This window comes from Erpetoichthys calabaricus, chromosome 12 (assembly GCF_900747795.2).
Source record: "Erpetoichthys calabaricus chromosome 12, fErpCal1.3, whole genome shotgun sequence".
Lineage (NCBI taxonomy): Eukaryota > Metazoa > Chordata > Cladistia > Polypteriformes > Polypteridae > Erpetoichthys > Erpetoichthys calabaricus.
In genome coordinates, this window is record NC_041405.2 from 42,304,726 (window position 1) to 42,320,447 (window position 15,722).

At 42.1% G+C, this 15,722-nt stretch overlaps 2 protein-coding genes across 3 annotated transcripts in view; both read right to left on the bottom strand.

Annotated features, from left to right (window-relative positions):
- Window positions 1–11,722, bottom strand: part of LOC114644811 (melatonin receptor type 1C-like) — a 238,632-nt gene extending 226,910 nt beyond the window's left edge. The window contains exon 1 of the mRNA XM_051934395.1: window positions 11,313–11,722. Coding sequence (XP_051790355.1) covers window positions 11,313–11,511 — 199 coding nt within the window. The 5' untranslated portion in view covers window positions 11,512–11,722. The remainder of the gene's footprint in view (window positions 1–11,312) is intronic.
- LOC114662108 (gap junction beta-1 protein-like) overlaps window positions 1–15,722 on the bottom strand; it is a 396,450-nt gene that overhangs the window by 4,742 nt on the left and 375,986 nt on the right. The window lies entirely within an intron of this gene.

The following is a 15,722-nucleotide window of genomic DNA, read 5'->3' on the forward strand; positions in this document are numbered from 1 at the left end:
CAAATTAAACTGAGTGCAGTATGGTAGTGCAGTGGTTAGGGCTGCTGCATATCATGGGTTCCAATCCTGCATTCAATCAATGCCCACGTGGCGTTTACATGCTCTCCCAGAGTCTGTGTAGGTTTCCTCCAGTACTCCAGTTTTCCTTACTTGTATCCAAAGATGTGCAGGCTAAGTTAAGCCAATGTCACATAGGGTGGCTTCTAGTCATTGGGTACGTCAGACTACCCCACTGCAGTTGCCAATCTCATCACCATTTACATGACTGAACATTGATGGGCAAGCCAAATTTAGAGACTGTTGTGATCTTCCAGCATTTTCATTCATGTCACCTCTGCCCTCTTCTTTTGTTCATTCTGTCATGGTATGTAAACACAAGACATCAGACAGATTAGCTTATCTGGCAATTGCATGCATTGTACTTGGCAATATATGCATTGTGTTGTCAGCTTTCATGCACACACAGTCCAACCCAGCGACTACAAACAAAATCATACCAGAGTCGTGAACTAGTTGGCCTGAGTCATTGGGCATATCACATAAAGTGACTGACCTTCATGGGAGTGTGACACTGACTGCCTCTGACTTGTGAAGACTATGTAAATGAAGGCAATGGCTGAAAATTGCTGGAAACTTAACCATGTAATATGACCTTTAAATAGTGAAAATATGTCTTAATATAGGGAAATGATGTCACTGGGGGGAGCCAGTGTGCCACCCAAATGACTGTATATAAGATTTTGTGCAGGGTTTCAGGCTGAAATCACCAAGGTGAGACTCATTCAATTGAGTGTCCGCGTGCCGTTAACAGTGGACATTGCCACACTGAATTAAACGATCGAGTGTCTATACACTGCATTACTTAAAGTACAATCGACTCTCTGGTAAGAAGTTCTATTCATCAAATCACTCAGTGGTCTGTGGAGGGACTTAATCCGGCCTTGGTTACTGCACTGGATGATACCAACCCTAGTATGGCACTAAGTGTGGGCGTGGGAGTGAGAGCTATTTGAGTACTGAGAAAAGCGCTATATAAATGTAATGAATTATTATTATTATTATTATAATAGAGCAGCACTCTGCTGTTTCCTTCCTTGTGCTCTGCGCTGCCAGTATAGGCTCCAGACCACCATTCCTCACAATGAAATGTGAATTAAGCAGGTCATGAGTATGAATGAGCAAATAAAGCTGTGAAAGAGGCTATATCGCTATATCACATGTTAATAAATTAATTACATTGTTTTCAAAGCTAATTGCATGTTTCTAGTTTGTATTTACATTTCAAGTGAGTCACGTTTTTACTCTTTTTCTCTCTTTCATGTTAGTTTGAGCGAGTGACTCTTACATGTCTCCCTAGTCCTTTCTCCACTTCTTTTTTTTTTAATCTTTTTTCCCATTATACTTTTGACTGTATTCTTTCATTTTAGCTAATTTTCAGCTTATTCCACATTTGACTTGTACTATTTTTTAATCTTTCTATCCTAGATTCTGACTTTGACACAGTTTTAAATCAAATCTCAGAATTCTGAATGGCCTCCTCCTTCGTGATGATAATGCATCTTCATTGCTACTCCTTGATACTGCTGACATGTCTAAAGAATTACATTTGGCTGACAGTGACCTCATGTGATGGTGCGGGAGCTCCATGCTCCCTCTTCCATTTCGGGAGTCTCTTGAACCCGACACCTTTGATAGTCATGACGAGGATGAGCTGAGCGGATGAGGATTAACACACAAAGCAAATGGATGGTGAAAATGTTCAAGGGCTTTCATTAAAAACAATTCAAAAAACAAAAGTGTCCCAAAGCACAGTGCTTCAATGTGTCAATCAATAAATAATCCATACAATAAAGTGCATGTTGGAGGTTAAAATGCAATGAATAGAACTATTAAAATGAGGTTAATAACATCTGGCAGGAAACACATTTAAAATCCACAAGTCCTGGTGCCTTCTTTTAAAACTGACACCATTCCGACTTATCTTATTTGGACCTGTCAGCCCAGAAAGATGTCAACCAACAGGTGCAGACACTCATCTCATCCAGCCCATGTCCCCGCCGATGATCTCATGGCGTCTCACTGAGTCCTGCTCCACCCAAACTGCTGCCAATCCTGGCTCCATCCAGCGCTCTGTACTTCCACCACTGCCATTGGCTCCACCCGGCAAAAGCACCACCACAGCGTAATGGTTGCTCAGGTTCCTAAAATGCTCAACAGGAGTGACCCACAGCCCCCTCCTGAGTGATGGCCACTAGCTCTTTCTTGGGGACTAACTCCCATCCACCTGCTTCTATTCACTGCACCAGCTTGTTTCCTTTCTCTCTCCTGCCTGCTTCTTCTCCCATCCTTTAACCTCCACTCTGTTCATCTCTTTTCCTTTCCTTTTTCTTCTTCTCTTGTGATCTTACACTCCCCCTTTTGTATGCTGGGGGGCAGTTGCAGGTGCGATCACCTGATTGCCACCCCAGGCTCATATTGAGACAATCAGTCCATCCTCACATGCCGGCAAGGTAATGAACAGTCGGCCGACCGCCTGTCCATTTGTACTCGCTGACAATTGCTTGCACCTGCTCCACTACCCAGCGCGAACACGTTCATTATTTATTTATTAAAACAGCTAGTTTTTCTGAGCCGCACACACCTCAATGTGAGTTTATCTCTCTCACTCCATTCAGCCAGTTGTCATCCATTGTCATCTTCATACTGCATGTCTTTTGTGGTGCCCATTAAGACTTGGTCCACCTATTTATAACTGCCACTGGACAGCATGACTTTGTGGTCCACTCCTAGCCTGAGAAAGCCTAAATCCATGTGAAGATAACAACCGTACACCTATCTGACAAGAAAGAGTTTTCTGCTTGCATCAATGATCGAGTGGATGTCTGAAGATTTCTTGCAGCTCAACACAAGCAAAACTAAATTACTCCTTATGGGATCCCCTAAACAACTCAAGAAGGTCCGACTCCTCATCCAACCCCACTTATTGCAAATTGATCCCATAATCCTCTGCTACAAATTTTGACAGCAGCATTGATTTCTGAATCCTACTTTAGTCAGAAAAACTTTTTATCATCCAGGAAACAGCACCAGAGTCCGATCTTATCTTTATAAAATGGATATTAAAATACTTTATCAATTCACAGTTGGAGGACTGCAATACCATTTTAATTGCTGTCACGCACGAGCGCATGGGGAGAGGCTAAAGGGCCTGACGGGCGCCACAACAAGCAGTGCCGGGGGACAGTGGCAGGGTACTAACCTCTCTTTTCTTGTTCCCTCAGAAAGACCGAAGTGCCACCACCATAAACAAACCCGAAAGTCTTCTACTACCACCCGCTTCCGTGGTCCTTTCTAACCTCCAGTCCCCCAAAGATTACATCATTTTTCCCATCAACCATCATGAATTTCCCCATCATTTCCTGTTGCACCATTATAAATTGTCCGACCTCCTTTGTTTTGATGTCTGTTGTACTTTGGTTCAAAACACTGACTCTTTGCTTTACTTTACAGTATATGGGGCCTAAACAACCCCAAACCTTTATACTTGTTTGTGCTTTTATTACATTGCCTTTCTGCAGTTTGTATCAAAATGTGACAAAAGGTTCAAAATAGAGCTGCCAGAACCTTACTCTGAACCCTCAGGCATTGTTCTTCCTTCCATTCTAGTATGACAACATAACGTACTGTATATCATATTCCATCTCCTTCTTTTAATGCTTTCTAGGAGACTTTCTTGCCCGCAGTTACTCCACTCATTGGGCCACTAGAAGATTCTTAGTAATGGTCAATACAGTACTGTTAATTATGTCAGATAAAATAAAGATTGATTGAATGATTGACTAATAGACTGATTTGCAGCTTAGTGAGTGTATTCTGATCCTCTTTTTTTCCATCCATGCCTCACAAAGGAAATGAGTGAATGATGGTATCAGCATGTCTCCTGTAAAACAAGTAAGCCTGCGATTCGCTAGCGAATCGGAAATCCAAGAATGGCAATCAGTTTCTGAGTGATGAAATATCATGGAGGGTATATGCGTTGGTGTGGGCGGTCGCGTCCGGGCGGCTGTACAACCTGGCGTGCACGCTTCACGGCAGGTTTAGTTCACAGGTCGTAGGCATGGTAAAGTTTCCATTTAATTCAATAACATGTATCCATACGGGCTCGTTTACAGGTCGTAGCCATACGGGCCCGTGTTTGTATTACTAATCGCTGAGCTACCTCCATTTGGATACGTGCCTCCTTTGCCTGTACTGTGTCAAAAGTGCATTGTGGGCGCGCTTGTTCATTGTCCGGGCGGCTGTCCAACCTGGCGTGCACACGTTACCTCAGGTTTAGTTCACAGGTCGTAGGCATGGTAAAGTTTCCATCTAATTGAATAACCCTATTTGAACTAAAGCGGTTTCTTTGTGTGGGCACCTTCGTTCATTAAGTCTAGTTTACAGGTGGTGTTGTGTCTCGTCTTTGTTGTTATGTGGCTGTGTCGTTAGGTAGAAGTTGTTTACTGTTAGGAAGCATACTCCAACCTATACACACTGAGTGGTGGCACAGTGGATTATTCGTTTTGGATCTGTGCCTCTCTTGCATGTGGTGTTTCAGAAATGCGTTGTAGGCGCCTTTGAGCCCTGTGGGTCATCGTGGGTGTGCCAATTAACCGTTATTTAAGTGGATTAGAGCAATTGTAGCTCACAGGTTGTGTTGTTTGGGTACCACGTACTGACTCTGGGAAGCCGCTGCGTTTTGGGGAGCCGCTGCGTTTGACTCTGGGGCAGGCGCCACGGCGCATTACGTTGTGTTATTTGGGCGCCACCTACTGACTCTGGGATGCCGCCGCGTTTTGGGAAGTCGCTGCATTTGACTCTGGGGCGGGCGCCACCGCGTTTTGGGACGCCGCTGAGTTTGACTCTGGGGCGGGCGACAAACTGAATGACCGTTATGTGATCTACATTACTGGCACAGTGGATTAGAACAAGTCTAGTTTACAGGTGGCGGGCTCATTGCAGTGCGGCAGTGCGCGTGACATCCGGTGTACAACCTTCTCGTTTCTGTGGTTGTGTCGTTAGCTATGGGCGGGCTCGTTGCAGTGCGGCAGTGCATGTGCGCTTCGATGAGCCCTGAGCCCTGCATCCATAACCTTCGGTTAGTAATATGGATGTGAGTGCCCAGGTGTATGCAGGTTATAATAAATATATATTTGTCTTTGTGTATATCTGTATCTTTGTGAGTGAATACAATGAAAGGAGCCGTGCTGAGAGCAGTGCCCTTTGTGCCATTCTTGACTATTATCTGCAAAACATCTCTTGAGAATTTGATTTTACTCTACCTCTCTATACCATGCTGAATTACTTCGATATTCCTTTATTTCTACTCTTAGATTACTGGAATTGTCTTTCCACGACTGAAAAACATGAAATGATTGCAGAGATATGTTTCAACTAATTTCTTAATTAGAAGCCTATTCTTGCTGTTAATGAAACTTGTTTAATGCCATGCCTGGTTAGTGCTCTCATTATGCAACACACAATTCCAATGTGGTAGATCAAGTTTTTTGAGGACAACACCCAAATGTAATGTCATGAAGTGAAGTCCGTGGCAGCTTTATAGAAAAACAGTGCAGGTGCCTGAGGGCAGGGCACAGGTGTGTGGTAGTGTGGTGGAGCGGATCAGGGGTGTTGATGAGGTGATTGGCTGATCATGCAGGGTTTGGCAAATAGCCTTGTTAGCACTCTGGAGTGCAAAATTGGACAGCTATGCCTGTCATCATTTAAAGAGTCTGAGCAGAACAGGGGGAGAACAGTGACTGGAAAAGTAACAAGCAATATTGGAAGAGCAAGTAAGCGTGGTAGAGAGGAAGGGGTAGAGTGGTTGGGCCCCATGAGGGAGTACAGTTTGTAACACTCTGATAGGTGTCTCCACTGAATGGTGGTGTGGGAAGTGGGGGACTTGAATTGATTGTTCAATGAATCCAGGAAGTGCTAACAGAGTGTATGGGAAATAGGAGGGCAGGTTAGATACATCCTGGCCAATGAGGGCAGGAGTGATGGGAGTCAAGACAAGGTGACTGCAGCTGTCGGTGATGTTGCTAGATAGGAAGACCCACTTGGGTGGGCTAGAAAGACGGGAAGAAAGGGTCATGTTAGACTTGGTGAGGAGCCTAACCTGATGCTTTGGAGTGTTTCATATTGGGATTTCAAAGTATCTATTGTTGTTTTTAACCTCCATGTTAAGTATTGATTTTTAAATGGATTATGTATTGACTTTATTATCTGCACTGCACTGCACTTTATGGTTTGGACTTTTATTTAATAAACATACACTTTAGACCACTGAACCTGGTTGTTGTCTCTCATTCACCATTGTGTTCATCTCAGTTACAAACTACTAGGAGGTCAAGTGGACTGTTTAGTGTTAGGTATGTGTCCCAGACATTAACCCCTGACACTGCAGGAGGTTGGGGAGCATGCACTAGCACCGCACAAGAAAACAGCTTGGGATCCTGGCTGACAGCCCTCCAGGAAAACATGAGGTCAGGTCCCATCCTTCAGAAATGACCCTCTATCTGCGGCAGCCAGGTGTTACATGGGCATCCCCTTGGCCTGGTCCAGCCACTTGGGTCCTCAACATTCAGAATCCTGTGATTACCCTCAGGGAATCGCACCACTTGGCCGTAGTGCCATATCTAATGCTCCCTCACAATGCAGGTAATGTGCCTCATTCAGGACTCCGTGAGCAACTGCTCATTTGACACAAAGTCAAACCATCGGTACCCAAGGATTCTCAGAAGAGACACAGAACCAAAGGAGTCCATTCTTCATCTCAGGTCACTGGATATTATCCATGTCTCACAAACATATAGCAAAACAGAAAGCACCAGGACTCCAAATACTTGCACCTTTGCCCTTTTACATACAGTAGATATCAAGAGTGCCACACACCCCTTTCCAGCGACCCACCATGCTCTCCAAATCCGTCTACTAACTTCATAGGAAGAGTCACCAGAAACATGAATGTCACTGCCGAAGTAAGTAAACCTCTCAACAAGGTTGACATTCTCCCCACAGACACACACTGCTGATGGCTGTGCCCAAGAGGTCATTAAAGGCCTGGATCTTGGTTTTTATTCAGGACACTCACAAGCCCAGACACTCAGACTCCTCGCTCAGTTTCTCAAGAGCCCTGAGCAGAGCCTCTATTGATTCCAGAAGAATCAGAATAGTACTTGTTGATCCTTCATTTTTTTGTATTACTTTACAAGTAATTCACTGAAACAAATGCTTTGGGATGAGCACACACAGGGGTGAACGGGGCTAAGTTAGATCTTGAGCTGGTGGGATCCTCACTTACGGGTCAATGGTAATTTGTACCTAATAAAAAATAAAAAAGGACTTAAAATGTTAAAAGCTTCTATTTATGTTATAAAGAAATGATTAAAGGTTATTAATCTTAATAAGTGTTTTAATTAAAGTAAGTGGAAAAAGGTATGTTACATCAGCAGCAATAACTGGTTTCTAGTTAAGAATTTTGAAGGAATGAAACCTTTGAGGTTCAGTGGTCCTCCAGAACCAAGCTGAGAGCTCCACCTCAATGTCTTGATGAGGATCAGCGATCACATTTATATTAAAGGCTAGCTAACCTTAGACAAGCAGTGTGATGTAGTGGCAAAGGTACTTTAAACCACAAGATTGAAGCTTCAATTCCTGCCTCACTCTGTGACATTGCATAAGTCATTTACCCTGCCTTTACTCCAACTGTAAAAAAAGATCTGCAGACAACTGAAAGAAATCCCAATCATGTAAGTCTCTTGGAACAAAGGTATCAACTAAAAAGTCAACAACTGAAAAAAAAGAAAAGTCTTACAGACTCCGTAACTCACCTACAGTAGTAAAGATTCCATCAACGTGCATACGTCCGTTACTGCAGGCAAAGCTTTAGGACCCCACCATCACTTGAACTCTTCCCCAGATCTATTAATGATGTTTCACACTCTATAAATTTTGAAACCCAATGTAAAGGTCTGCTCCGCCTCTTACATTTTAAGACCGACACTCTTGCATTTAGACATTGATATTTCATTTTTCAGTTGTGTCTCATACTGGCTCCTCCGATATCTTGTTGAATTTGCTAAATCATGAATATTAGCCCTCCATCCATTACTGAATCCATTTAATTCAATTGAGAGTTCAATTGCACTTAGACATCAATATTTCATTTTTCAGTTGTGTCTCATACTGGCTCCACTGATATCTTGTTGAATTTGCTGTACCATGCATATTAGCCCTCCATCCATTACCGAATCCATTTAATTAAATTGAGAATTCAGGCGCAAGACAGGAATCGGCTGTAGACATTATGTGTATTCACTGACTTACTGTATTTACTACTCTAATCTCCTCAGTTGCTTATTAGGGCTCATTTATACTTCACGCTCAGAACGTGTACGCGCCCGCATCATGGCTGCCATGCGTTCCCAGTGTTCATTTGATGTGTCCTCTGAGCAGGTCCTCAGAAATTAACGAGACATGTGCACGAGTTGCAGTACCAGCATAATGTCGGGGACGCAGTGTGATAAAAGTTGGAATGTGACGACAGACTACTACTATTTACTGTCTACATGTGACAGAAAGCTGCTTTGAGGATCCTACGGGATTGATGTGTGCGCTTCGATGTTTGATAAATGGTTCAATGTGGTTAAGCAAAATGCCAACATACAGATGCAGTCGTGGTGCTTTTATATTCAAGCGTCGCATATTCCCAATCATAATGACACGATACACTTTAAAAGTCTCACATAGCACCTTTTGTGCCGTCTTTTTTTTTTTTTGGAGCTTCCTCCTGACCTGACAGCAGCAATCCCCACACAGAACACATTAAACGTATGATATTCCAACTCTCTGCACATTTAGAATCCTTAGACTTATACTTGATATCACTTTCATGATGAAATGCATTAAAGTATGTATGTTACATTTTACAGTTAAATCGTTAATTTCATTTAAATAATGAATACTGTTAATAATTACACACATGGGGGTGACACGGTGGAGGAGCGGTAGCACTGCTGTCTCACAGGGAGTCATGTCGCTGGTATTCCCTGCCTGGAGTTTGCATGTTTCCCTGCTGGATTTCCACAGTGTGCTCCAGTTTCCTTCCAAAGATATGCAGATTTGGTGACACTAAAATGACGCCAGTGTATGTGTGTGCTTGTATTCACCTTGCAATGAGCTGATGCCCCGTCTAGGGATTGTTTCTGCCTCGTGTCCAGTGCTTGCTGGAATGGACACATCCCCTGGATTGATTGATTTAATCATTAAACATGCTTTTCTGAGATATTGCGGTAAGGTGCCATCAGAATTTAATGGGTGTTCCAGACAATTCACAACACAGAGAAGCCGAACCTGTTCTCACCGTGATAATATCTCACACTGCCACCTGGTGGATTCCTCCAGATTTACGTAAAGTACGCGTGCAAGTATAAACAGTAAAACGCTTGTGAAGCAGGAGCGTCTGCTGCAGCACGAGTCACGTCGCGTGAAGTATAAACCCGGCCTTAGTGTTCTGTGACAGGGAACCATAAAAGTAAACATTGATTGTGTTTGTGTCTATGTTCATGTTCATGAGACAGAATTAGCTGGAATCTTTGTCTAATTGAACTGGTGTCTTTAAACTTTAATGTCATATGCAGAGATACATTTCTGAATTAGGCACATGGCTGACTTTTGTATGAGTACTTACTGCCTGCAATGTCTTTAGTGTATTAATATACAATTTAAATTAGGATTTTAAAGACTTGTGCTGATTCCACACCCTGATATTTTCTGTGGTCTTGCTCTGACCTGGGAAATACTGACTCCGATGTAATTTATACATTTTAATCAACACTATACTGTAGTGCCACAAGCTTTATTCATAATAAACAGAATAATTTATTGTGGTCATGGGTACTAGATCTTCATGAACTCTTCTGAAAAGAGGTTCTTTTTTATCTGTGCTCATTTAAGGGTGGGATCTCATGCAATGTGATTAGAAAGTAATCGATGTAGAATTGACATGTAAGTGAGTGATGATGACGTAGTGATAAAGTTCTTGTTTTTTTATTTATTTTCTAACGGTTTACATATTTAGAAACAGTTGTCGTGAGCTAGGGTGGAGCGGGTATTTGGAGAGAAGGGGAAAATGAGTTAGTGCTTCTCTTTCACGTGAGTAAATATTAAATACAGTATCTCTTACTTAACTGAAGACAGTAAGAGTTGCACTCTTCAAAATCTGTATGGACTCACTGAAATTCAGTTTCTCCCAGAGAATGCAGGACGCTTCCTCACACATGACAGCACTATCTATGGCTACCGGACTATACCTCACAGCCCTGATAACTACATGTTAAGAGCCTGAATGCGTCAGTCATTTTTAGATTTATATAATTTCTCCGTGTCTTTCTGTTTGCATATGAGAGAACACTGGTGCTGTTTTCGGATAAGATTACCAAGTGATGCATGAAACCAGTCTGACAATTATTTGTGGTGTTTGCTGAAACACAAACGTAATGCGGTTCCCACCGTCGGCACAACATACAATTTTTTAATCAACTACAAAATTTGCCGTATAATATTGCACAGCAGTTCATGCTCACTATTCCCTATTATAAACCGTTATATGTTGGTGAATGTACTATTTTAAATAGAGGCAACATATGAATTATTTTCCCGTTTGGCTCACTTACAAGTCGGCTTTGTGATAAGACTCCTCACTCTAAATTTCACTTTTTAAAGAAAAATCAAACCATTGATTCTTACAGACTAATTTTTTTTCACCAGCCATGTGTGACCTATAATCTGTTCCCATGAAATAAAATTTGTCTTTAAACATGTCGATATATATGTTTCTGAATTATAAACCACACTAGAACCCATGTCCTGTTGCTTAGCTGAAAGTGCTTCTCTGAATTAATTATTCATTACCACTTCTTCACCTTACATAAAACCTAAGTTATACTATCAATACTTCATTTGAAAAGTATATTTAATGAAATAATCACTGCTGTGCCCAGAGAGTCCCGCTATCTGCCTGCTTATAAAAACTTACTTCGCTGTAGCTTTGTATTCTCAGTCAGTGCTTTTTTGACTCACCAGCTCCATCTTCTGATGAAGCAGATACAGTAAAACAAAATGTGCCGGCGCTCTTGTAAAAAACACCGAGGATTGTTCCCTTCACCTCAGACCTAAAAGGATCGTGAACTTCCCCGTTCTCCATTCTTTGCATATCTACACATACCAATACTCGTCCATGCCTGACACAGCATGTTCATTCCTTGGCTTACCAGCGTTTCTTAATTTCTTATTCCTGCACACCGATAAGATGACCAAGGCGTTTCCGAGGATGTCCACTATGATGGTAAAGATCAGCACGCTGGCCAGCGCCGTGGTGACCCCCGCCGAAGTGCGTAACACTGCCAGGCTCGTCTGATTCGGGCCGTGAGACCAGCAATCCGGACAGCTCACGTTACCCTCCTCTGACATCTCCAGTCATGACCACCATCCAAGGTGAGTAAAAGTTTCAGGGGTGCCAAGTATAGGGGGCAGCATTCCGGGATGGCCCTGGAGGAGCGTGGGGCGCAAACATTTCCACCATCGCTTGGGACGAGCCAGGAAAGTTGTCCAGTAAACCACCAAAGGATCAAATATCCTCAGAACTAACTGACGTTCCAGATAGGCATTGAGAAGTGAAGAGTCTTTTAATTAAAAAGTAAAGCCAAAAAAACTGAGAAAGTACGACAGTTATCCTATAAAACTCGACTGTTAAAAATGACTCTGATAAAAAAAATCTTTAAACCCTGAATGCAATTCAAAAATATATTTCACTGTAGAATGCAAAAATTGTTTAACAAATCCTGGTATAAAATGGACAAGTTGTTTAAAAAAGAAGTTAAAAGTAGCCAGAGAGGACAAATGAAAAATAACTTCATAGTTTTAGAACACGCTGCCAAAAAGCAACAAAAAATCTTGTAATCATATTTAAAGGGTATATTTTTCTTCAAATGGGAACTTGAAAATTTTTTTTTCTTTCGTGTTCCTTTTTAAACTAAGTGGGTATTCAACAGAGTCTCAAACTGAGAGATCCAGCCTGCTTGTGCTTCCTGGAAGTCTTGCAGAATGTTGACTAGGAGCCGGCGCCCCCCAGTCCTAACAAGTCACAGACGCTTAGCGATGCTGTCAAATTTAGGCGAACGCGCGATCCTCCTTTTGCTTTTCTTATCAGCACGCGGAGACCTGCAGTCGCGCTTCGTCATCTTCATCTGCTGCAGTTCTGGAATAAGCGCTTCGCAACGGAGGCTGGACATACTCTCATTGTCCTCAGATCTGAAGTCCTCGACAAGGGTACTGGACTGTCCGGCATGAAAGCGGCGAGGACATTCTCTGAACACTGGGCTCGGTGTCTCTGCACGATGCCAGGCTTTTCAATTCCTGACATTTCTTTAAATACACAAGAGAATCCTGGCCTCCCTCCCTGGATTTACTCGTGTGTACTCTGCATGTGTGATTGCGTGATCGCGCGTGTTGCACTGGCTTAACTGCATAGCGTGTCTTCCAGAAGAGCACCTGATTACTACACAGTTTGTCGCTCATTCACATTTGAAGATTCTATTCATCACTCTAGGATGCGCTCTTCTCCACCTGTGCGCCGGATACTCAGTTAAGCTACCCTTAATAGCGATAATGCTATATTTTGCCATTTGTATTATTAATAATATCATTGCATGTTGCGCTGCTGAGTCTTATATAGGGGGCGTCATTAATGCACATTCCGTGGTTTTAAACAATTATTAAACACTAAATAAAAGTTGAGCATCGTAATATTAATATAATGAAGTTTAGCTTACAATGTGGAATATTCATTAGGTTAAAAAATACGTTTTTCAATACACTGATCATATAACCGATTAGTTCTCTATTGTCAGACCATTTGAATACTGCACGCATCTTCCCTTGGAAATCCCATTGTTGCTGTATAATGTTATTAATTCTCAATATCAATGTTGTACGCGTTTGGGCAGTTAATATTAGTGCACTGTATATTCGTTTGTACCAGCTTTTTATTGCCGACAGTGACATATTGTCATTAATACTTTATTGCCACCCATGCATTATTATACTACACATTCCTAATATATGCGGGATCCGGCGTTGTAAAACTATCCAGTAATATGTTGCTGCCCAGGGCCAGGTGTCTACCACTTTACTGAATATTTTGAATTAATTCAGCACAGCAGCTGTTCATTGTTACAGTTATATTGTCCAACTGCGATGTGAATGCTAATACTGTTAATATATTTTACTTCGCCTAAAATTAATCTTGCACATAATTATATTTTTAAAAGGTACAGATGCTACCGATAGTTACAGTAAGCATGTCTCTAAAAGATATTAGGATTAAATACATGATGCGTAATAAATGCATACGCTTTTACTAAATTGACGGCACGCAGTTACCTACTCTTTCATTGCATGTGCAATACTTAACACTGAATTCTCGGATGTGTATTCTTTGAAAACAAATATGCGAATTGACATTAACACCAAAGATGGTGCACATCGTCCAAAAAAGGTGTGCCGTGCCGAACTGCTAATTATTTGCGTCTATGCTAGGATGCTGTTGTGCCAGCCCAGTTTCAAGTCACGATTTAGCTAAATCGAGTCCACCGCCTTGTCCATTAGGGTTGCAAAAAAAAAAAGCAAAATGGGTACAGACGATCCGTCCACCTATCCGTTTGAAACTCGCCGATTAGCGAGACTCGTCTTCTTGCTGCCCCCGAAGTAAACCAACGTAAACACAGTGCGCAGGTGAAAAGTACACGCCGATAATAACCGAACCGGGAATCCGACCAAAGCCTCTGAAAGTGCATACAGCATTGGGATGTGTTGACATATATAGCACGCACAGTTCATGTCTTTTGTGGAGCGTACACTTTTGCTCTTTGTCTGCGTTGGTTTACAGCGAACCCACCGAAATTCTTTCCACACCCTAAACGTTGATCAGTGACTGAAGGAATGATAGGCTCGTGCGGAGATCCAGGGTTCATTCTTTCAATGCACGCTATTTGGTAAGGACAGGCTTCCGTCCACAACGGTTTTAAATGTCCGATTTCAGTTGATTGTCACTACGATTGACTGGCTGGTTCCGGTGCTCTCCCAGGCACCCTTAGCCGAATAAGTTTTCAGAAAATGGATGGATTGTCATATATGATGCAGTATGATTAATATTAATTGAATTTCTAAGAAAAAATAAAGAGGGACATCTTATAACCAAAACAGTGCACCTATTATAGTAGCTATATTATTTGCCATTTTATCATATGGTGCTCTTGCTGTTATTAGTGATTGCCACACAGCGCGAGCAGCCTGCTCTCCTTCTTGACGTAGTAATAGGTATGACTTTCAGAAACTAACGCTTCTTTAGAATCGTTAAGCGCCAAGATCTTTCATAATTTTAGGCAACTTCAAATCTTATCGTCTCACTGGCCACTTTATTGTGAATAATTCCAGAAGAGTTCGTCCAGATTGCGACCTGAACGGGTGAAAGCGTCCCCCATGACGCTGGGCTGTTTAATTTCGGACACACCGATCATCACTGATTTGGAATTAGCGCCCCACTCTGGCAAAAGACGGTCTTAGATATTTTCAGAGGACCAAAGCGATAACTGTCGTAAACATGTGGGACAGACTTGACCTGATCATTGGTCTACAGACGAAATCTTTCCCGTATTGATTTCAGGATTGTTCAAGACTCCTGCCGCTCTGACAAGAAGTGGTTTTAGTTAAGAAACAGAACTAAATTCTTTCAAAGAGAGAGCGTCATATTAGAGTCTGACTGGATATTTTATTCAGAAGACTGGTAGGTTTTGTGAAACAAGTTGGGTGGAAAATCAGAAACTTCAGTCACCACTTACGATTTGCCATGCGCCCCTTTTACAGCCATTCCAGTAATAGAAATGTATAAACAGTACATGTACTAGTGGCACAGTGGTAGTGCTGCTGCTTTGCAGTAAGAAGATTGTGGGTTCACATCCCGGTTCTTCCCTGTGTAGATAGCGCTTTGAGTACTGAGAAAAGCGCTATATAAATGTAATGAATTATTAGTAGTAGTAGTGGAAAGGGGGACTGTTAAAATACATCAAAAAGTGTAGTCCAGTCTTCAAGTCCTGGACATTTTGAACCCCATTTTATTAAGAGAAAATATTTCATTTTTAATGTCAGCTAATATGAAGGAACTCATAGATGGACCCACAACCTGGGAGGGATGGCTAATAGTTCTTTTCTGTCAGGGGATAATGTGGTGGAGTGTAAAATGAATAATATCTAGCATATCCATCCATCCATTTTCCAACCCGCTGAATCCGAACACAGGGTCACGGGGGTCTGCTGGAGCCAATCCCAGCCAACACAGGGCACAAGGCAGGAACCAATCCCGGGCAGGGTGCCAACCCACCGCAGGACAATCTAGCATATACAGGAGGTTAATATATATTTTGTATATCTTTATTTGTAATATTAAAGAGCCAGGAAGCTGGAATAGCCAGTTTTCTAACCCCAAAGTTTCATTTATAAGGAAAGCACCATCAGTTTTATGGTTTAATTGTTTTGTTTTATTTTTTCTTTCTTATTTGTTGTGCATGGGCTGTTTCAATGGTGAATGGCCTCAGGGAGTGTTCAGGAGGTGTGTGTTTGGAGCT